This window comes from Aptenodytes forsteri, unplaced genomic scaffold (assembly GCF_000699145.1).
Source record: "Aptenodytes forsteri isolate BGI_AS27 unplaced genomic scaffold, ASM69914v1 Scaffold366, whole genome shotgun sequence".
NCBI lineage: Eukaryota > Metazoa > Chordata > Aves > Sphenisciformes > Spheniscidae > Aptenodytes > Aptenodytes forsteri.
In genome coordinates, this window is record NW_008794621.1 from 2,364,210 (window position 1) to 2,386,667 (window position 22,458).

General features: G+C 36.4%; 1 protein-coding gene across 1 annotated transcript in view; it reads right to left on the bottom strand.

The window, feature by feature from the left end:
• Positions 1-701: 701 nt before the first annotated feature.
• Positions 702-22,458, bottom strand: part of NUP107 (nucleoporin 107) — a 31,261-nt gene continuing 9,504 nt past the window's right edge. Inside the window, exons 6-27 of the mRNA XM_009273230.2 lie at positions 20,850-20,977; positions 20,484-20,532; positions 19,198-19,269; positions 18,048-18,136; positions 17,050-17,128; positions 15,936-16,049; positions 13,651-13,741; positions 12,408-12,484; positions 11,806-11,865; positions 10,297-10,442; positions 10,141-10,189; positions 8,931-9,000; positions 8,356-8,474; positions 6,665-6,703; positions 6,151-6,301; positions 5,015-5,121; positions 3,929-4,031; positions 3,590-3,750; positions 3,217-3,342; positions 2,356-2,469; positions 1,891-2,058; positions 702-1,027 (exon numbers count right to left, since the gene is read on the bottom strand). Coding sequence (XP_009271505.1) covers positions 920-1,027; positions 1,891-2,058; positions 2,356-2,469; positions 3,217-3,342; positions 3,590-3,750; positions 3,929-4,031; positions 5,015-5,121; positions 6,151-6,301; positions 6,665-6,703; positions 8,356-8,474; positions 8,931-9,000; positions 10,141-10,189; positions 10,297-10,442; positions 11,806-11,865; positions 12,408-12,484; positions 13,651-13,741; positions 15,936-16,049; positions 17,050-17,128; positions 18,048-18,136; positions 19,198-19,269; positions 20,484-20,532; positions 20,850-20,977 — 2,220 coding nt within the window. The 3' untranslated portion in view covers positions 702-919. The remainder of the gene's footprint in view (positions 1,028-1,890; positions 2,059-2,355; positions 2,470-3,216; positions 3,343-3,589; positions 3,751-3,928; positions 4,032-5,014; positions 5,122-6,150; positions 6,302-6,664; positions 6,704-8,355; positions 8,475-8,930; positions 9,001-10,140; positions 10,190-10,296; positions 10,443-11,805; positions 11,866-12,407; positions 12,485-13,650; positions 13,742-15,935; positions 16,050-17,049; positions 17,129-18,047; positions 18,137-19,197; positions 19,270-20,483; positions 20,533-20,849; positions 20,978-22,458) is intronic.

Sequence of the window (22,458 nt, forward strand, 5' to 3'; positions counted from 1 at the left end):
CCGTACACCCACGCAGGCAAGCCCCCGCCTCCTGCGGTGGGCAGAAACACGCCTTCTCCCCAGGCACAAGTACCTCTCAACGACTGGACTGGGTATTTCTATAAATACACGCATAAAAATATACGTACATACAGGTATAGCACAAATCACGTTCTTCGTCAGAAGACACCGACTGGGTGAAGGAACTGAAGCCCTCGCCTAATTGCACTACAGCTCTGCCCTCTCCAGTTAGGGGAAAAGCAGGTAAACGTGTGTTTACACATGTAAACAGGGCCAGGACAAGGTTTCTAAATAAATTACAGAATCTCAAACTTGGGAGTTTGAAGTTTGATCAGCTTTCCTCCGGTTCAGGATTACATCGGCATTTCAGCAACCGCACAATGTATGCCAGACCAGTACAAGCCCTGAAGCAAGCCCTCCTCTCTTCCGAAGGGGTGGTAGCCCTTCACTTTCTCTCTTTCTTTGACGTTCCTTTCCTCCAGCTCCCTGCATCGGCTTTCTTCTCCCCTGCTTTCCACATACATCCTCCTCCACTCTCACTTTCCTCTCCACTGTACCCTTGCGCATTCTTCTCCTGCTGAGTACTGTTTCCCGTCTACAGGCAGCTCTTTGGCGTGTAGCAAAGAGATTAAGAGGTTCATGCAATCACCATATCTATATAATGTCATTAGAGATTAGAATGAACAAACATTTTCTATTTGTGAAGCACTTTAATTAGGAAAAAAAACATTATGAAAAAGGTTGTATAACAAACATCATCTCTGAAGTTGGTCAAGGTTTTTCAAGTTGAAATTGAAATCTGAGGGTTAGGTTTTTCCCCCCTCAAAGATCAGAACAGTTTATTCAAGTCACGGTTTTGTTCTTTTTTATAACCAGAATGTCCATGTTCAGAAGTTTTTGCAAATATCTACATGAAATCCTATGACTGAATTTCATATCCCAAAGGATCAAGATCCTGGTCCAGAAGCATCAGAGAAGATTCCCTCAGCTTCTGTAGAAGCCTTCGGAGTTCTTCTTTTGAAAATACCTAAGAATAAAAAAAGACATAGTGGAGTTATATTTATTTGCAATGAACAGCACTGACATCAAAGTAAATGGTTGTTAACTAAGTTACTGATTTTCCTTCCTTCCTTCCTTTCTATTTAAGACAGTGTGAACACCAGGCATTTCAGAATGCCATTTAGTAAAGGACTGGAAGCTAGTAGCAGTATCCAAAACCTGAAGGTAGTCTCAAGATAGCTCTGTCTCATAACTACTACAAAGATTATTGTTAAACAGCCAAATTTAGTTTTCCTGTTATTGCTGGCAGAGATCTTAAGCCAATCCAGGCGAATCCATCACAGTATTTTTCTTAGCCTTGATGTTTCTTTTCAGATTTCTAATCCTTGGGTGGTTTTTCTTGGGCGGGGGGGAGTGTTGTGGTTTAGTTTTTTTGGGTTTTGTTTTTTTTTTTTTTGTGATAAAGGTTTTTTTTGTGTTGTTTTTCAGGCTTTTGGAGGGAGAGAAGGTTAAGTAAACCAAGTGCTCCAAAACAAAACCTGCTAATACAATGTTCTGAAATGTAATGGAAATAAAAAAATCAATTACAATTCTACAGTTCAACTTATTTCAATTCAATAGCCCCCATCCAAAAATTAGTAACTGCACTACTCAGAAGAACTGCTTGTCAAAACATTGGCATCATCTTCAGTGTTTCAAAGTTAACTCTTTGATTCCTTAAGTTGGCATACAAGGAAACCCTTTACTACTGCAGTGAATGGGAAGAGATGAAGAAACTTATGCTGTTAAGGAACATATGGCACCTTCCTCTCTAGATAGAAGCTTTTCCCACAGTCAACCCACAGAGCTTTTAAATGGAAGCTAAGCTGTCTGCAGCTCTCAATAACTCACCGTATAAAGCTTGTGTCGCTCAGAAGCAACCATGTCAGCCAGTCGTAGGCACTCCTGATACTGTCCAGTACTATGTAACACCGTGTGCAGTAAAAAGCACATCATTGGCAGACACAGCTTTCGCAGCAAAATCATCTGGTGTGTTCGTTCGGGGTCATCCTCAGCATCCTTACCATAGCAAAATAATATATTAGTATTATGAACATTTACCTTCAAAAAGGCAACTCAGCATAACCACATAATTAGCAGCGTCAGAGGCAAAAAACCGGACTAACCAGCCTAGACTGGACTGCCAGGTCCGATTTATATGGTAACTGAAGGGGAAGCAATCTGTAACTGGTCACAGCAAGGCCAGAGTGAATGATAACAGAGTAAACAGAAGCACATCAAACTAGAGATGACAAAGGTAAAACCGGGTACAACCTGGCTTTGTGGTCTACGCCATGATATAAAAATTCATTTTACCTCTCTAACATCAACCATCCATCCTCCATCAACAAACAGCAACACATTGTACATTTTCTCTTTCACATCAGCTGTAAGAGCATCCAAGAGGCCTTTCCAAATACCATAGTCCATCTGGCAAAGAAACAAAAAATAAACTACTGCAGAACAGGATCATTTCCAAGGCTATTTTAACACAGACTCTTCACCTAGCATGCAACAGCCAGCGCAGCTGTAATTCAAATTAGAATCTTCAGCCAATTGCCAAAACCTAAAAGCCTGCTGCTAACAGCTATTTCCATCCTTGCTTAATTCCCTGTCCAGAGAGTCAGACAGGTTGTTCAGAAGCAGTCGAACCCACTAGGGGAAGATAATTTTAAACAACTTACTCTGCCATGCTTATAAAACAAATACTTGTATAAACTAAATACAGCGTATTCATACTGTCCAGACATACAAAAAGAACTTTTGGCAAAACAAACAGAACTGCAGCATCTTTTAGAGAAGAAAATGTGACAAATGCAAGAACACAAGACAGCCTTCAGCCTCCATTTCCAGGGAAGAGTTAATAGCAAAATCGAGTACTCAGATTTATTACCACCACTGACAATCAACACAATATAATGAATATTTACAATTACAGTGTACAATATTATACGTAAAGCTGAGTCATATAAGAATAAAGCATGAGAATTTATTGTGCAGTGGCATTACTAGTCTATCTCATACTCCCTCTTTTCAACATAAAAATAGAATAATTTATAATAGAGTTCTTTAGCAATATGAATTAGCAGACTTCTACTCTGTTTCATTAAACTAAGACTGCCTCCTATGCAAGAACGTAAGTGTTTATAGTAAATAACAACTTGAACTTTTACCTACCTCATACTTCTTTTCTTTATGTTCATGGGCCACTTTTTCAGTGAAACTTGCTTGTGGTAACAAAGAAGGCTTCTGCGGAGCTGAGTTCATGTGTTTAAACCATTCATTGAAGGTTTCGTGGGCTTCCTGGATTGCATTGGAAACAGCGTTTTGACATTTTTCACTCATTTATTTATATAATTACAAGAATGTCATTAAACACACAAAAGCCAAAAGTATAAAGAGAACCTCACTGTTTCGTAAACTCTCAGCTATAGTGCATCCAGGAATGAGAAGTTAAAATCAAATGGACAAAGCTTAACATTTCACCACCAAGGCAAGGCCACCATTATTTCTAAGTAATAACTTGGAATACAGCACATGTGAAACTCACCAAATATGCCCGAATACATAAGTGTTCCCTTATAGCATTGTCATCTTCAGCTGGAAGTGGAGTATCCATTCCCTGTTCTTCCCATTGGTTATATATCTCTGCTATAGAGTCTTGGGGAATCTTCACAAACACATCTTTTGCAGCTTCATGTTTCTTGGATGCTATGAGAATGTGAACTGAGTATCAACAGCTTTGCAATTTCCATACTTCATTTTTATAAACTGACAAACCCATGCTTTTTAGTAGACTAGATTCAAAGTTATATCAAGTGTAGCGCCAAGAGCCAATGAGAACAAAAACAACATTTAAAGAGTCTACAGTATTTGTGAAGTTTAGTACCCAAGAACTTCCTCATGATTGCATTGCTTTGCTTAAGTGCTTCTGCCCTCTGTGCAGGATCAAATACGAGCCAGTCAATTACATCTATTTTCAGCCGATCTGCCTGCAAAAACCAACATATAGATTCACTAACATTTCAAGCATACAGACACATTAAATCTGGTCAATGAAATACACAAGTTTCTAGAGATCTTTGGATAGCATTATGACATACTAACAAGGATCGCTTTATTCACAACTTTAGTATCAAAAGCTTAGAAAACAATCTCTGCAATCTAGAATCATTCAAAAATCCATTCCTAAGTATTTCCAAGATATTCGGACTAATGGATGAGCATCAGCTCTCAAAAATTTTTATGGATTACCATGCATCTTCCTCAAGCTTTAATATGAACACACTGTACAAACATTATGCTTATGGAGCCCTTGCTACAAGGGGTGCCATCAGCCTGCAGCCACAGTTTTCCAACTCTTGCATTAGATAAACCACCTATTTGGCTTAGAGAGTTTAAACTTTGTACCGAACAGCAAAAAAATTGCCACAAGTTTGCAAACTATCAGTTGCTTTCTAAACAGTGCTTTGAATGCAAGCTATTAACAGTACCTCACTGTCACTAAAGTACTAAGTTGGATCCAACCAACACTCAATAGCCATGACAAGGAAACTGTCAGTAAAGGCAATGTCTGTGTAGCTAGAATATGTCACTTGAGCACGTAATAAGGTGCATCTGAGATCCAAAGTATTAATCCTCATAATTCTTAGAAGCTACAGTAATATCCTACTCTCAGCTACAACATATTTTGTTACAGTCATTTCATGGGCTTTATCTTCACTTATTGTTTTTGCATACAGACATGCTGCTGAGCAACATACACCACAGCCCAGAAGATCAAGAAGATGTAGAATCAGAAGTTATGAATTCGTGCAATTCAGCTCCTCACTTGATCACATGGAAAATGCATTTCCCTCACAGGCTTTTTCAAGGCAATTTCCACCACCGTTGAAAGAGAAACACAGATCATCTATGGTGAAAGACACTGTAGTTGATTGCGAACTGGAATATCTGCCCTACAAAGTATACTCACCTCCGTTGTGCCTGTATCTAACATATGGTCATGGTGACTGAATTCACCAGCATCCTTCTTGCGGATGTTTTCAACAACAGTTTTTGTTATGGTTGCAACATCCAGACCTAGGTTAAGAGAGAACCGTGTAACAGCAATCATGAATTCAAACTTGCCACAAAATTAATTTCAGGCTCCAGTTGTTGGTCTTATTCCTTACTAGTAATTCTTATCAGTCTGTTCACACTCACATTCTCAGACTAAATTATAAGCTTTTGAGATACATAATTTATTGCAGATATTTTAGAAGAATGATATTTGAGGTAACAGAGAACATCAAACATGGGAAAAAGGATAAGACAACTAACAAGTTTTTTCAGTCTGTGCTGGGGACCAGCATGTAGATACATTTGCGAAGACCACTGACTCCTACAATTCTGATGGCAAGACTATGATTTGACAGGAATGTACCAGGAAAAGCTCAGAATAGTTCTTTTACAGATGTTGAAGCAGGACGTTCTATTTTTGAAACCTTACCCAAGTTTTTAAAAGAAAATGGCTAAAAAATGATTGAAGGAAAGTTAGACACTGAATTCTGCAGTAAATCTATTTGTGATTTTTGAGTGGCACAGAGGCATTGTCAAACAATGGACAGTGGGCTGCTTCACTGTAGTCCCTTTTAGTTTGATGTATAGGCCTGGAAGGAAGCTTACAATTAATGCAAGCAGCCCACCACGGCTAAGAAAGAGCACTATAAACAGGACAAAAAACTTAAGATACTCATAACCTTCCTAAATCCACAAACAGGTACGTATTTGTATAATTAGTTTTCTGAAATAATACGATCATGTCAAGCTTCAGAGCGTATATTTGAGACAGGCAGCTGGCATTTACTTCCTGCTGTGTTTGGACATAATCCAGAAGCAAAAGTGGTATTTAGTTTAATTCAGAAAAAGAATTGCAATTCCAGGTTAGTTGAAAACCGCAATATACCTACTTGAAGAAGTGATCAGCAAATTTATTTTATTTAATTGAAAAATGAAGAGACACAGGAAGGAAACAATATAATCTTCATAGCTAGGTCTTGCATTAAAAACTACTGAAAGACAAAATAACCCAGGATATAAAATGATAATTTGAATATCAGCATATCTCACCTGCATCTTTTGCTAATTCAAGGCAGTGGTGGCGTTGATCACTTTCAGTAACATCTTCGAGAAATAAAGCATACTGAGCAACAGCTAGCTCTGGGGGCAAGTGGCTAACATAAAAGGCTATTAAATCTGTGTGCTTCTCAGATATCATCCGCTGCAGAATAAGAAGCAAATATTTAGAAAAACATACTATATTCCTCTGTGTAAACACTTATGTGTTTACACTTGCATAAAAACATGTTTTATGTAAAAACATAAATGTGTAACGAAATCTGATTATTTTCTTCTGATACAGGAAGATTCCACTTCTCAGCTTCTAACAAGGATCAATAAAACTGTCTCTTTTACGCATTGCTGACAGAAACTCTGCATATTAGGCAAGCTTCCATGTATCTCTTGAGAAGAGAGCATTAACTGCATCATAGCTCTTTACATCCTGTAACCTTAAGTCTGCTTTTCTTCCTCCTTTACGCCTAAATTACATCAGAGAAAGCAAACTGTATTTTTGAAAGCTTACCTGAATGTAGGTCTTCAGGACTTCAACAGAAACTTCCTCCTTATTGCAAACAAATACAAATCCAATTTTAAAATCAGATAATGTGGCAAAAAAAAAAAAAAAAGATACTTTACAGGCTACCACTATTACATAGACACAAGGTTATTTGCTTATCCCTGCTTCAGTAATCTACACATTCAAACAGGCTCAGCTGGAAGAACTGTTTCTCTTGGAGAGTGATTAAAAAAATGTGTCTTCTGATTCAAAGATTTAGTGTTCCAAGGATTTTCTTCTTCAGCAACTGGATAACATTTTTTGGTCTAACTGGAAAGTTACTTTTTAAGCTGTTTTTCAAATATTTCCATTTTACCATAATTATTTTTATTAATAAATAAAATGTCAGGCGAACAGATGACTATTGCAGTGTGCTACATGCACTGTTGTATTACAGAAAATTCTAATGTACCTATGTACAGGGTATAAATATCACCTGGCTCATCCGTAATAGCCTATACTAAACACCAAAGTATAGTCCGAGCACCTGAGACTGCTTTAGCTAAGACTCAAGTGTTTGTTACTGTGAAGAACTATAATTTTAGTTTTATATGTGTAAATGAAATTAGAGATCTTCATCTAAGCATATACCTATATGAATTGTACTCAAACATCAAATAAGGAACACCATAAAAGCCTGCACAACTGCCTCTTTCCTCTGAGGTCTACTGAGGGTTGATTGAGTAATCGTTCAGTAAATTCACCTACTCCAAAATTGTAGAGGCAGTAATCAACAGTTACTCACTATCCCACAATGGAATTTATGTAGGAAATTGCACCTTTTTTGTCCCCTCTGTTAAACGTATGCTAATGACTAGTTCTACCATACTTTAGCTTAAAGACCTACTCTACCAAATTTTGAGTCTGGCTAAAAAATGTGTATGTATACACGCACGCGCGCATGCACACACACACAAGTTCCTTTTAATTAGTTAAATGTTAACTGACTTCAAAATAAATTTCCACAAGGGAATGAAGCAATGATTAGAGGCATAAAAAAACATAATAACTCAGAGCTGTATTTAAACCATCTAATGAAAACACACCTGTCTTTTGCCAAAATAGGTTACATTCAGAAACTTATTTGATACATGAACGCTTCTAAATTTTAAAGTAGTAGAAAAGGAGAACTTCTAATTACTTGCAATTGCCTCAGAAAAGAGTAATTGCAGCTATGTGACCCATCTGTGTATTTAGCATAAATAGGCTAGGTAGCTAGTAGGCTATACTTAGTATATGTTTTGAGAAAATATGAAAGTTTCAGCTAGTACCAATTACCTCAAGCAAAAACAATAGCAATAGGTACAATTCAAAGGACTGTGTATAAGATCAGGTTATATTCAAAGCATCTTGGCTGCTATGGATAAACCTAATACTGAAGTTTGAGTCAGGTCCTTCTCAATAAAGGGTTTATGAGTAGAATCCATCATCCTCAAAAAATAATTTTCAAGCTGAACCAGAGGGGAGGAGGATGCTCTTTTCTAAATTTGACTGTTGTACTTAGGCACCAAGATCAACAAATACACTCTTTAAGCATGCAGCTCCTCATGAGCCTGGCAGTAATTTACCATCATTGTACGTAGTTTATATATTTACACACAAGCATTTCTACTTCAAAGACTAGTTATTGCTGTGACAACAAATCAAAGTGAACTTACCTTAGTCTGCAGACCCAAAGTGCGGAAAAACAGAATAAGATGCGTCATGAAACGAAGGAGATGTCCTGGGAGCACGCTTCTGTCTTTGGAAAGCCACCTGCTGAATTCTTCCATCAAACCTATAGCCACCAAGGAAATGTCGATATCAGCCATATCACGGGGAAAACACACCTAAGACATATTTCAAAATTATGCATGTATTCAGCAAATGTAATTTAGCCTCAAAAGCCCAACAAAACAGAACAGCAACAGTTTTGCAAAGATTTAGCTGTTTGGCTTAAATATCTGCTGTATGTATTTTGTCATTTCTCAGAAAAAGTTACAGCAATAGTCTCACATTTACATGATTTCATGTGTCTGACACATTTACATGATTTCATGACTTCTTTGAAAACTACCTTGTATGTCAAACTGCAGAAAGTCCCTACAGTTCTTGATTAAAGAAGCAGCTTAGCTTTTAGGTGGAGTTTGCCTACTGTGTGCTTCTAAAATCCATTCACATATAAGTTTCTGGAAAGGTCACTAGAAATAATGTAGTCAGTTGACATTTAAAAATCACTTAGAGAAAAACTCACCATCCACATCTCCGAGTATAATGAATTTCTGAATCACGTGATAGTGTTCTTGATTCTCCTCTATAACCCTCTGGGGAGAGAAAAAGAAAGTTCAATCTTTGAATAAAATCTTACAGCATAACGTATAAAGAAAGCAAACTTATAAATAAAGCAAAGGTTCCTTAAGGAAAAAAGCTTTCCTATCTCAAAGGGTATTCTGCATAAAGAGCAGGAGAAAAGGCACTTGCTATCTCAATGTCAAGTTACAAGAGTATTGACAAACTGAAAGAAAGAACCAGAATATAGATCTGTGGAGTTAATACTTTCATGGAAGAGATCCAAGACTAAGGGCTTTTTGCTCTGAAGAGGAGAATAAGTAACAATGTTACAGAGAATAGATTCTACAAAGTCACAGAAGAAGCAACAGTGTGTATAAATCCTTAGAGAAAAGGCATGTGAAACTTACTTGAGGAGGAAGAGATTTTTTTTTTCCGGTAGAGGAATTAATGCATGAAATACAATTTAAATGCACCTGTAAAGTTGCTACATGGTGAGGATTGCACTAGAAAGGCAAAGGCAGCTGGGTGTATCTGTGGCTGACTGCATCAGACTGTAAGCTTTCAACATGTCTGTCTTTGCAATGTGATACATGCTGTATGTCTGTTCCATCAAATAAAAGTGTCATTTCAGTTTAATCTTTACAAAATTAACATGTGAGTTATATATTTCATCTTAAATGAACTAAGTATCCTGGGTGTTAAAAGTAACAAAGAAACACAGTCTGTTTAAGCAAATATGCTTTTAAATTCTGAAAGGTTTGTTTTGAAATATGCACACAAACCTCCTATAAAGAAAACCGAAACCTCCTATAAAGGAAACGGCACATAATCAATCTTTGCACATTTTATCAAAGTGTTAAATAGGTGATTTACTCTGTCTGCTTTGTATGTCTGACAACACTTGACAGTCAGCTATTTCTTTAGCACACCCAGCTACTTTGGCAGATATGGGGCAACACAAAACCTGTATCTTCTTCATCATTAAAAAGCGGCAGCATATAGAAAAATCTATTTGAATTGAGATATTACACATTACAGAAGTAGAAAACCTACAATAAAAATCAGTCACTGTGCATATTTGAGCATTTTGTTAAATAGCGTAGTAAAAGTAGAACCTCGTGAATAGTTAAAAATGGTAAACAGTGAGGAGAAACACTGTAATTAATATGTACCTTTTTGTCTGTTGCCTGAAGTTCTTCAAAAACTTTTTCTGAAGTCCAGCTTCAAAAGTAGGAGAGAAAAGGCAAAAAAGTTACCTTGAATTTTCCAAACAGATCATACAGGATCCTTTGTTGAGTATAGGAGCATAATTTTTACTTAAAACTTACTTTGTTTCTAAATAATCTCTAGGGAGCTCTTCCACCTCCTCTGCAGTTATTACTGAGGTTCGTATTTCCTGCTCAACAAGAGTGTCCACCATGACCCTGAAATATGCCCAAACAGTATCTTCCCAGGTATCGCAAACTGGAAGAAGCTACGTATTAAAAAAACAGAGCAAAGATTACCAAGAGATGGAGGACTATCAGAATCTGAACAGAGCAACTGTAATTTAGGATCAGATTTCCAGGCACCAAAGCAGACTAATAACCATCTTGAACAGCATCCTTTCCTTCATCAAAGCAGGATACAAAAAATCCTTTCACTGAATAATGCTCTAGTTCCCCGATTATTTTATATCAAAATATAACAGAAATCATCCTATCCTCCCTCCAGAAGCAGCACCACTCTGACAACATTCCCCCTCTTGTGTACCACCTCAGAAAACCAATCCAGATGAAGACTACCCACTTTTCTGCCCGATCATTTTTCAAGCAGGATCACTTTGCCTTACTGGTTTATGTCATGGTTGCACAAGTCACAGTGCAGTAGTGAGCAGTGAAGGGTAGGAGGAAGGGAGTACTGCTGCTGTGGTGATACAAAGAATTTTATATCCAGTTCTTCTCTGAATCTTGCTAGGCTCTTTCAGCAGTGATACCCTGGGACAAGTTCCAGAGAAAATACTGCATTTCATGAAACACTTCTCTCTTACAGTAATTTTAAAATTACTGAATTTTACTGAAATTACCGAAAATTAATTTCATTAAATGTCTCTCTGCTCTGTCACAAGATGCTAAGTATCTTCTGTTCTGTGTCTGTGTAATTTTACAATGCCTTTTTTCCTGTAACAGAACTAATTTTAAATTTCAATGAATAAAACCTGAAAACGTTCCCTATTCCCTCTCTTTTTATTTTCTGAATTATCTTTATTTCTACTACAGCATACCAAGATTGTGATTAATATAACAGCACAGAAACTTTTATCATAGTCTGCAATGTTCCTCGTTGTTCTTAATAATAAAAAAATCTAAAAATCACTAGTTAGCAGTGGGAGAGTATAAAAACATCTGCAGGATTGAAACGAATAAAAAAAGAGAGAACTACTTAAAGATGAAAGTGAGCATCGTGCAGAGTATAAAACCTATTGATAATGAAATCTGGGTACAGAATAAACTCACCAACTTGTCTATAAGAATACTGTGCATGAGCAGGAAAGTGACTATATAAGCCCTTAAATAATACTAAACTAGAAAAGAACTAAAAAAACCAACATTAGAACCATTTGTACTGAAAGTCAGCAAGAATAATACTGAGACAAGTCTACTGTATATTTAATTAAGGCACGTCAATCCTACAAAGAACATGTCTACTAAAGCAGCGAAGTTTGCTATTGTCCTGTTTACTAGATCTTTAAAAGTACAATAAGCAGTAATTGTAGTATTTCTGATGATATCACTGTCACATATGAGAAAGAAAATGCACAGCTACCAAACACCACTTAAATAGGAGGCTTGCCATACCTGTTTGAGGTTTCCACTCAGTGCCGCATAGATTGCTCTCTCATATCTATTAAACTGCTCCTAAAATAAACAGTAGGAAAATATAACTTCTAATTACAAAGCACATAAGTTTTCTAGTCACTTTACATTTTGTTAGAGATTAATCCATTACAAAATGTTCCATCTAACAATTTCCAAGAAAAGCTGGAAAAAATCACAGGACACATCAGGAGCCAAAATAAGAATAGCAAGTGACTTCCCCTTCACTGGTATCCCCTTGTAACTTATCTGACAAGTTTATATTGACCTGGAAAGAAAGCAACGTTTTTCCCTTCCCATTCAATTAAGTCAAGATGAAAGTCAAAGTTAGTGTCAGCAGTTTCACTTTCAACCAAATAAAAAAAAAAGTCAGACATTTCCTAAGCCTGAAAAATTGGTGCTGATTATGTAGATTTCTCACTACAAGATGTAAATACCTTATTTCAGAAGACCTTTTAGAAACATTAATTGCAAATCCTATAGGCAGCAAACACAGAGGGGGTACATTTACTTAAAATTATGTTACAGAGTTCAGAAAAGTTCAAATTTATATATTAATATCAAGTAAATCAGCATTATCTTACCTCTTCAGCCATACGCCAACAACTTACTTTCCAAATGCACCTGTATGGATTCCCTTGAACAGGCTCCAGCTCTTTTCCTACATGCAAAGAATTATAATAAAAAAAAAAAAAAAAAAAAAAGGGTGGGAGAAAGGAGGAAAAAAAAAAGAAAAGAAAAAGGTCCTATTAAAAAAAGAGAAACCAGTAACAAGGTAAAGCCTATTTTCTGTTACTAACCCAATTTCAATCCCTTTGGAACTGTTCCCAAAGCATTTATGCTTTCGACTGGACTGCAAGGTGGCTTTTCTGGGAAGTTTGGTAAATGTACATCTTAAAGTTACAGTATTTTGAAAGTTTAGCTGCTATCTAGCTTTGAAGAAAATAATGTTTTTGACCATAACATATCTACAATATTTACATTTGGAAAACAAAAAGTTAAGGAGAAAAGGAATTTTTATATCTTACGGAATACAAACTTCTAAAAAACGTCACTACTTCAGTGCTGCTATTCTGCATGCATCTGCATGAGGGCATGCATCATGGAATGAAAACCCATATAACAGCAGGCTAGGTAGGTACACTCAAAACAAGGCTAGGACACTGGTGAAGCATGCAGATAAAAGTAACAGGCTATCAGGATTTGAAAAGTGGGAAAAGCATTATGCCTTCCAGACCCGGCTACGCACAACACAGACACGTTCTTAAATTCTTTGCTAGACCCTGCAAATGTCCTGAGCATAAAGAGAAGAAATGTACTGTTGTAAATAGGACCGTGTGCAAGGAATCCCAGAACCAAGGAGAAAGGTAATTTAACAATTTTCAAATATTTAAAAGCATCTTTTCTTCCTGCATTTATGTTTGCTGAACTCTAGTCCTACTATACCTTTCTGAAGCTGGATATAGAGTCCAACTTGGAGTCTGTAAGCAACAAAATGTTTGCTAGGTGGCACAAGTCAGATGTTGAGAAAGTGCAGACCGAAATATTATATGGAGGTGGAAAAGATCTGTCCAGAACTCCGAGACATCTATTCCCTAGTGATTATGCTTGATTGTCAAAAAGAAAGTGACTTTAGCATGTTAAGTGGATTCAGTGAACTCATACCGTCAACTGAAGTAATTTCATGTTAGTTTTTACGCATTCAACAGACATAGATACAAAAAAGGCTCTTAAGATGAGAGATTTCTCTTTGCCACAGATAAATATTAAGAGAAAGCCCTCTGCCCTATTTGTACATCTGTCTCAAATGCACTTTGAAGTAGATACCTCCATTTATGTTAGGATCATGATACAATTTCCATCCTTCCAAAGTTGCAGCTCTCCAGGCCTGACCACATCGTTTGCATAAGCGCTGTGCCTGAAAAAGAATGGATTTTCTCAGCAACAGGCTTCAAGGTAGGAAAACCACTAGCTTCTCCTTTAAAAATGTGAACATTATTAAAATAGTTAATTTGTGTAGAGATTCTACTATGCAAAAAAATAAGCACAAAGAACCTTAAACTCAAAACAACCGAAAGATTTCAAAGTAAATAAAATGTCAGTGTTTTTTTCACTAAACATTTTCGTTTTTCAGTCAGTATTTATAGCAATGTGAGAAATATGCTACAGTCTCATCTTTGCTAGCTTTAACAGCTGTTACGCATCCTTCTGATATGTTTAGTTTAAGGTGTCGTCTTGTTGCTTAGATGTATAATCCATCTCTTCACAGTCATCTACTTTTCCAGTTGACTTAGCCTTCCAAACCCCTCATGCACTTGTAAAAACAGCAATCCCACCTTTCCCATAATGATATTCCGTAGTCTATACACTAGCACAAACAGGTTTAATTCAAAGCTATTCTGAATAGCATGGAAAGTAGAACAGAAGCTGTACAAAAAGAAGATTGCCTACAATTCTTCCAATCCTACACCACTAAAAAAAAAAAAAGTCAGCGAAAGATTATCTAATTAGTCTGACTGGTACTGTTCCAGGACTGACAAAACAGTATGAACAGTGAGAGAAATTGCAATATGCAGTCTTGGTTTGTTTAGCCAAATTCTGTTCTTTTCACACTGGAAGGCTGCAGACATTCAGCCATTTTGGGAATGGTGACAAACAGTAAATTTAAAGAACAGACAGGCAAGTTGTTCTAGCTTACCTGCTGTGTATTACCTATTGTATGGTAAATGAAGACAGGTTCATTCTTAATTCAGAGTAAATTCTAAGTATTTTAACTTACTCTTTCAGTAGTGAATAACCCACTTCATGCTTATCAGACAGTAGGGACATAACAGCGACTGCAGAACAACTGATGCTACAAATTCATATTCATATTGCCCTGCAGCAACATGCTCATGTGCCCATACTATCAGAAAATGAATAGATGTGCACCACAGTGGAACAGAATACTAGCAAGTAACCATATTCCTAAGTCTAAGGTCTTGGGCACAAGAATCTCAAGTCGTGTCCCCCTCGTCCTTACTCAAATATCATTATACATACATAAAGCCTAGTATAAGGGCATCAGTTTCCAGCTGAGGCCTTTAGACAACACCACAACAGAAGTATTTACATGATTAAATTATGAAAGCCACTTCTCAACTGGGAATCGTTATTCAGAACAGCTTTAGGACCGAAACTGCCTGGATGTTACTCAGCTAAGGATTAATGTAAAGTATATACATCATATATTCTCTCTAAGGTAGGGGAACAAGCAGACTTACAGTGAAAGAGTTAATGGAGGATAATAATGTGCTTTCTAGAATACTTAGATAAAGTCTAGCAGAGTTTTCACTGCTGAAGACCTTGCTGAAAAATAAAGGTAAGAAAACTAAAGGTAGGAAGCAAGAAAAAGTTATTTTAACTAATGAGAGTAACCAGTGTAAATAACCAAATTTCTTCCGATGGCAGTACTAGCCTATGGAGCTTGTGCACTGGCCCCCAGTTCTCAGTCCTGGCACACATCTCCAAATGTGCCACTTTGCAGTGGTTTGTACAAGGTAAAAAAAAATAGCCCTGACTCTTTCCCTCAAGTCCACTCAGATCATATCTCAAGGGAACGTTAGAGGAGCAGAGCAAGTAAAGTTTGCTTAATTTCATGTTATTTCTAAGGAAAGCATACCTCAAACCTCTCTCTCTAGTTAAAATTGCAAGTGAGTTCCACTCTAATATATCTAGAAGGAAGCCTGTATGATAATCCACTGATTATCAGAGATGCAATTAGGAAGTTCTTGGAAATATTCTGTGTGTTTGTCTGGCAGTATCTAATATAAAGACACTACAGTAGAAAATTATTGTCAAACAACCAAAAAACCTAAAGATACAATGTTTTTTTCATAACATCTATTCCACACCCAAAATTACTTAACTAAATGCAAGATTTCATTAAAATAATAATTTAGCAGTCCATCACTGTCAGTATTGATAATAAATTGGAAATTAAATCACTACAAGCCAAATTTAAAGACACTTTAGTCCACAGCTTTTCATCAGCTTTAACATAGATTTAAATATAGATTTAAAATAAGATAAACTAGTTAACCAAGAAGATACTATAATTTTCTGCAGCTTACCTCATCTGTCATTCCTGCTCTGATGAGAGTGAAGAGATACTTCAATAACCTTGCATCATCTTCTCGATCCAGATCATCAAGTGGCAGTTTCTGTCTTATAGGAGCATCTGGATCCTGCAAGAAAAAAAAGTCACCATCCATCCACACAATGCCTCTCTGTCTCTTTCAATGATTTCCTGCCCTGTTTTATAATTTGGAGTCACTTTTTCACATTGGCACAACAATCTGTACAACCCACATAATATCTAGCATGATACTTCGCCATCTTTCCTCTCTCATTTCTTCTATTCCTCTTCTGTCACCGTTCTTATCAGAAGGAGTCATTGCAATTTCTTTATTTACTCCACCACCCTGTTTTTTTGCCCCAAACTTCTCATCTTCCAGCTCTTCTCACCTTCAAACATCCTCTCCCCTTCTGCCTCTCTACCTACCAGACTGTTTCTCCTCCTCCACCTTCTAACGGAAAAGGCTTTTCACAACAGCTGTGCTTGCTTCTATTTAATCCAAACAGATTTTCTCAAGCTAATCAATACCTCAGATCACTCCCCAATTGAATTAATCTTCTACGACTGCTTTGCTGTCACTGAGGGAGTTCATTACCTCCTTCTACTGGACAGTCATTTCTCTTCTTGACTTCCCTCCTATTAGCTTTTACTGTAGGAGCTCTCAAGGAATCCCATCAGGACTTGCTTTCGTTGTACTAATTACTGTATAAAGACAGCACGCCCTTATCTGCAAGGGCTTCCAAACAGTTTTATAAGCTTTTCTGGTTAGGAACATGAGTTTGTTTCAGACATAAACAGTACTAATAAAGCCATTTACTTCACCAAACAGACCACAGGTACTTGTGATGGGGGGTGAGGTGGGGGTGTGGAAGCGATTGCTGAAAGAAAACAGAAGTCCACATATCCCAAAAGGAACTCCAGAGGTGTCCTGTCTCACAATTTCTGTATTAATTTTCATCTTTTCCAACTTAAATGTTTGCAATTTTTAGATAGTACAACTACTTTTGGATAGTACAACTATCTGAAAATTGGTGGAAGGCTGTGAAAATAGCATATATGCTCTCTCTAACCCATTTTGAAACCAAACCTTAATTTTAAATAATACTTACCAACTCTGTTACCAGAGCTCGAGAACTTCCAATGTATGTACTTAACTGTCGCTGCTTCAGGATATGTAGTGTGTTCTCCCTGAAAACAGTGAAATGTTTTAGAGAAAAATGTTTTTTTAAGCAAGCACCTCTTAAGAAGACAAATACTGAAAGAGATATTTTTTGTTACATGGAATATGGTTACAGAAGAGACACACTTGATTTGGTTGGTTTATCGATGGACTGTGTTACTGTTGTGAAAATGCAACATTTCACAAGTACAATATTAGAATCAATTCACATATCTCTGATTTCTTTCAAAAGCATCCATTATTTCAATCATTCATGTATTAAACTATGAATTGATTTCTGCATGAGCAAAATTTCCCGTTAGCATTCACTATAAAGTCAGTCTAGGACAGAAATTCAACTTTGGATGAACACGATTCCAAAAGCCTGTATTCACTGGCCATTAAAAGCAGGTTTATTCTAGGCATCTAGAATCAAAGGCAGGCTTTGGTCTTTTCTGCTGTAAACCCCATCATGGATAATAAAGATGACAATAACGGCTTCTGGTGAAGGGTCAATGACACAAAGTGATGACAAGAACTTACAACAGGCAAAAATTAAAGCCAGGCAAAGAAGTGACCACCTGAGAAACATGTAATAAAAATGGTTTTGTCCAGCGTAAACAACAGGCTGATCAGCAGGTGACCATCTCTTATTGTGCTTTATTATGAAAAATCAAATGTGCATCCAGGTTAAGATTAAATTAAGTTGCTTTGATGGTTTTCCTTCTATCCTTGCCTCCCAAAAGCAGTAACTGACTTTTGAGAAGACATACTTCAGTGGGTAGGGAGGAAACCGCGATTTTTACATCTAAGAATTTTAAGAAAAGAAGTGAATGAACTGAACAACTTTTAAAAATCCACTTCTTTTTAAGAGTGATTCTGTGTCTGCGCCTGTGAATCTTACACTTGGTGGGAGCATGTATACAATCAAAGAAAGTCTGAACTCACCAATACACAGATTTTGCATAAAACTCAATATTATCAGAGAAGTCCCCAATTTCATCCTTGGCAATGCTCTCTAGCCAGTCTACCACCAGCTGGAATAAAATTAAATTGCATTTTTAAAACAAACATGTAACAAATAGTATTTTAACTGCCTTCCTCTCATCTCTGGATCTACTCGTTATCTACATACCAAAGGCATACACATCCTCAAGACTATTCCACTTTCATTTTAAGTATCCAATATGAAGGCTGTTTAGGCACTTGATCTCTATTTCTCACTAGATGCTGCAGTTACTACAGTGCTACTTAACAGTTTATTAACACCATCAACAGCAACAGATGCTCCAAATGGGAATAGCTCTCAGCCCTCCATCCTCCCCAAGCTAGCCTGAAAAACATTTCTGATACTTAGAAACCGCATACAAAGAATAACGTACTTCAGTGAATATAAAGAATTAAGTATTTGAAATTTCTGATCTTTAGAAATTAAAAAGCATTCTTTTTATGCATACAAAGAATAACACACTTCAGTGAATATAAATATTAGAAACAGCTTAATAAAGTGCATAGAGCATTAGTGTTATAAACATTTAAGTGTCTACTGATCTATTTCCATTCTCATCTTAAAAACTTTCCGTCATACCTGGCTTTGTCGAACAAGTGAATCTTTCTGAAACAAGTTGTCTACATTTGTCTTTTCACTAGCAGTTAAAACCTATTTAAGAAAAAGCTGATTATTACTTCATGGAAAAGAAAACTTGCCACAAAACCACAAATACCAAACTGAAGACATACCAACTCATAGACTTACTACAAGTTCAGTATGCTACCTCTCCCCAACCCCTTTTTTAAAAACAGATGACATTATACATTTGTTTTATTTGGATGATTGTTTACATCCAGTTACACTACAAACTGTAAAAATGAGATTCAGAATATAATTCACAAATGTATGACCAGAGAAAGATGCTACATAGTAGATCCATTGATTCCACTGACTGCACTCATATTATCCTAAATCCCATTTATTACTCTATACATCATAGAATCATAGAATCATAGAATCATTGAGGTTGGAAAAGACCTTTAAGATCATCGAGTCCCACCGTCGACCCAACACCACCATGCCCACTAAGCCATGTCCCTGTCATACCTGGCTTTGTCGAACAAGTGAATCTTTCTGAAACAAGTTGTCTACATTTGTCTTTTCACTAGCAGTTAAAACCTATTTAAGAAAAAGCTGATTATTACTTCATGGAAAAGAAAACTTGCCACAAAACCACAAATACCAAACTGAAGACATACCAACTCATAGACTTACTACAAGTTCAGTATGCTACCTCTCCCCAACCCCTTTTTTAAAAACAGATGACATTATACATTTGTTTTATTTGGATGATTGTTTACATCCAGTTACACTACAAACTGTAAAAATGAGATTCAGAATATAATTCACAAATGTATGACCAGAGAAAGATGCTACATAGTAGATCCATTGATTCCACTGACTGCACTCATATTATCCTAAATCCCATTTATTACTCTATACATAAAAAAGATGACATTTTCCAAGACCATATGCACACTTAACATGAACAAGTGGGAAAAAATCCCAAACAAACGAAAAAGCCCAACCCCAGAACCCTGATCTTTATCTGCTCTCCTGCATTAATTTAGCTTTTATTAGACTTGCAACAAAAAGAGAACAGAAGATGCATTTTCCTAAAAAACACAAGTAGAAGGAGATTGTTTTTTGGCACAATAGTGTTTAATTTAATAGTGACAACTTAGCAGTGGGAATCCTAGAGGAAGCTATTTTATGACTGAGAAAAAAGCAACTGCGATCATAAATTTTACAAAGGCAGAGTCACACTGCTTATTGTTTTGTCTTCCTAAGCAATCTATTCTATGATTCTGTATTCTGGCAGAAAAGGCTGGAACAAGACACACAAAAGAAGACTACAGCTGAAACAAGAATGCTAAAAAATTTGGATTTCTCTTGAGATAAATTGGAATTAGGATTGCAAAGGCTAGACAGCTTGAGACCACATGTTCTTCTTTTAGGCAAAGCAAAATTATCTCTGACCTACGGGAACATTACCCCTACTGATGCAACTTTTTAAAAGAAATAAAGTTATTTCTAGTGGATTTTCCAAGTGTATGTGGAATACTAAAGGAAATAAGACATAAAGTATAGTTTATAATATTTTTACAATAGCATTTTCTATTTAGAACTGAATATTTAAATTCACTTTTCACAATATATGAAAATTTAGTATTTGTCTTGATAAAAATCAAGTAAGTCTCATTTTTGTTTACATTCTTTCACCTTTCAATTTTGAGTGGCTGCAATACTGAGATTGTAAAAATACAATACAAGCATTTAGCTTATATTTAGCTCATTATATCGCTTAAAAAAACCCAAAAGTCCAAGCTTACTGTGATATCAAATGCAGTTTCATCTTCCAGTGCAGACTGTATCCTGTCTCTAGAAATAAATGCAAAATCCTAATGATTAAAATAAAGCTGAGAAAATTCAGCAGAATGCATAAGTGAAAGCACTTAAAAATACCTTTATAAAAATGTTATTTTAAAAAAATACTAGGAGTTGCAAAAGCAGAAAGAATAGGTCCATTTATAACTTTCATTTCTGTAAATAGATAATAGACATATATATCAGCACCTAGTCCCATAAACAGATTGTTAATAGGTACTTAATTGCTTCAATCCATATTTATAAACTCATAAAAAATATATCCAAGAAATCGCAGTGCAAAAACATAACGTGCTTTTCAAAGGATTTACCTATAAAGCGAGGACAACAGTCTCCAAGTTACCATCTCCTGCTTAAGAAGCCACAAGACACTGGCAGTTTTTGAAAACTTTTGCTGTCCAGGAGTTGCCCGATAAACTATTTTCCCTAGTATATTCACCTGAGGTAAATAAATTTATACATAGTTAATATTGCCCATCATTGTATTTTTTCTAAGCCATTACAGCAATCTTTTCATTATCCTGAATGCTCTCAACAACCAAGTTTGACTACCATCTCATCAAAATAGGTAGATGATACTCTACACCATAAATTCCCTTAATTGTTAGTAAAAATAATATTAACACAGCGTAGATGGCATAACCAAGAGAGTAGCTCTGTTTTGCAAGGCACTGTACAAAGCCAGGATAGAACCAGCTTATGTCGATCAATTAAAAAGCACCAAAAGACTGGGAGGGAGAGAAGGCAACCACTGAAAAAAACCCCAAACAAACCACCAAAACCCTCAACTTTGTTTCCATATACATCAATACAACAAAGTCAGCCCTACTGGTATTTGTGACAGTATTTATCACTGCCTGAAAGATACCCTTTCCTTTCTAGCTCTGGTAAATGAGGAAACCCAAACTGTTGGTTACCACATAATTTACAGTATTACCAAAAAGAAATTATATTATCTTTTCCTTTATTTATTATGAAGAAAACTTAGACAATAAAGTCTTCTCCATCAGTAGCTAGTTCCAGAGCTCCTACTACTTCTAAGACTGGCCCCAAACTCTTACATTTTAGGAGTACCCAATTTGTCAGGTATCAATATATTCACAAGTTTTCAAGTGGGAGGTGAGCAACAGATTTGGAAGAATCCTTCACTCTGCTTTTGTAGGTCCTTGGCAACATACAATCAACTCCCCACAGTTCCAGGTGGCTTAAACCAACCACTCTATATTCCATGACCTTGTAGATGGTACCCATTTTCTCAAACAGGAGGAATGGAAGAGACCTTGGAAGTTCCACCATCTCACAAAATAATGAAGTTCACATTTATTTTCCTTCTCTTGTCTGCTTCCCACTTAGGAACACAATTGTGGTACACGCCTCATTAAAGATCTCAGCGTTCTCCAGCGCAGCCCCAACAACAAATTTGCACAAAACAGGGCTAGCAACCTTCTACCAAGAACGCGTTTTCTTAACATAGACACAGGTATGAAGTCTCTTAAAAAAAATTATCTGCCCACCTCCCTCTGTTGTGATCCACGCTTATTGACAGAAGCATCATAATTTCTTCCTTTCAAACTGTTAATCCCTGCTGATCCTGAACTGTCAGTCAACAGCCAATCATATAAAAAACTGTGTCTAAAAGCAGAGATACCTTAAATCTAAAGTTGAACCCTCTACTGCCAGCTTGTTAGTAATGTAGCAGAAAACTCTTAAAGCATAATACAATGATTTTATTTATTTATACTCGAGAGAAATAAGTAGTTTTTAATCCAGCTTATTATAATTAACAAAAAATCCATACATCTGCTCATGTTTATTGTCACTTGACACTTGCAGTGGAATGGCAGCCAGATGACATTTCTAGTATTCAGCAAGCTACACAATGGGTATTCCTGTGCCAAAGTAGTGTATGAAGAAAGAGAG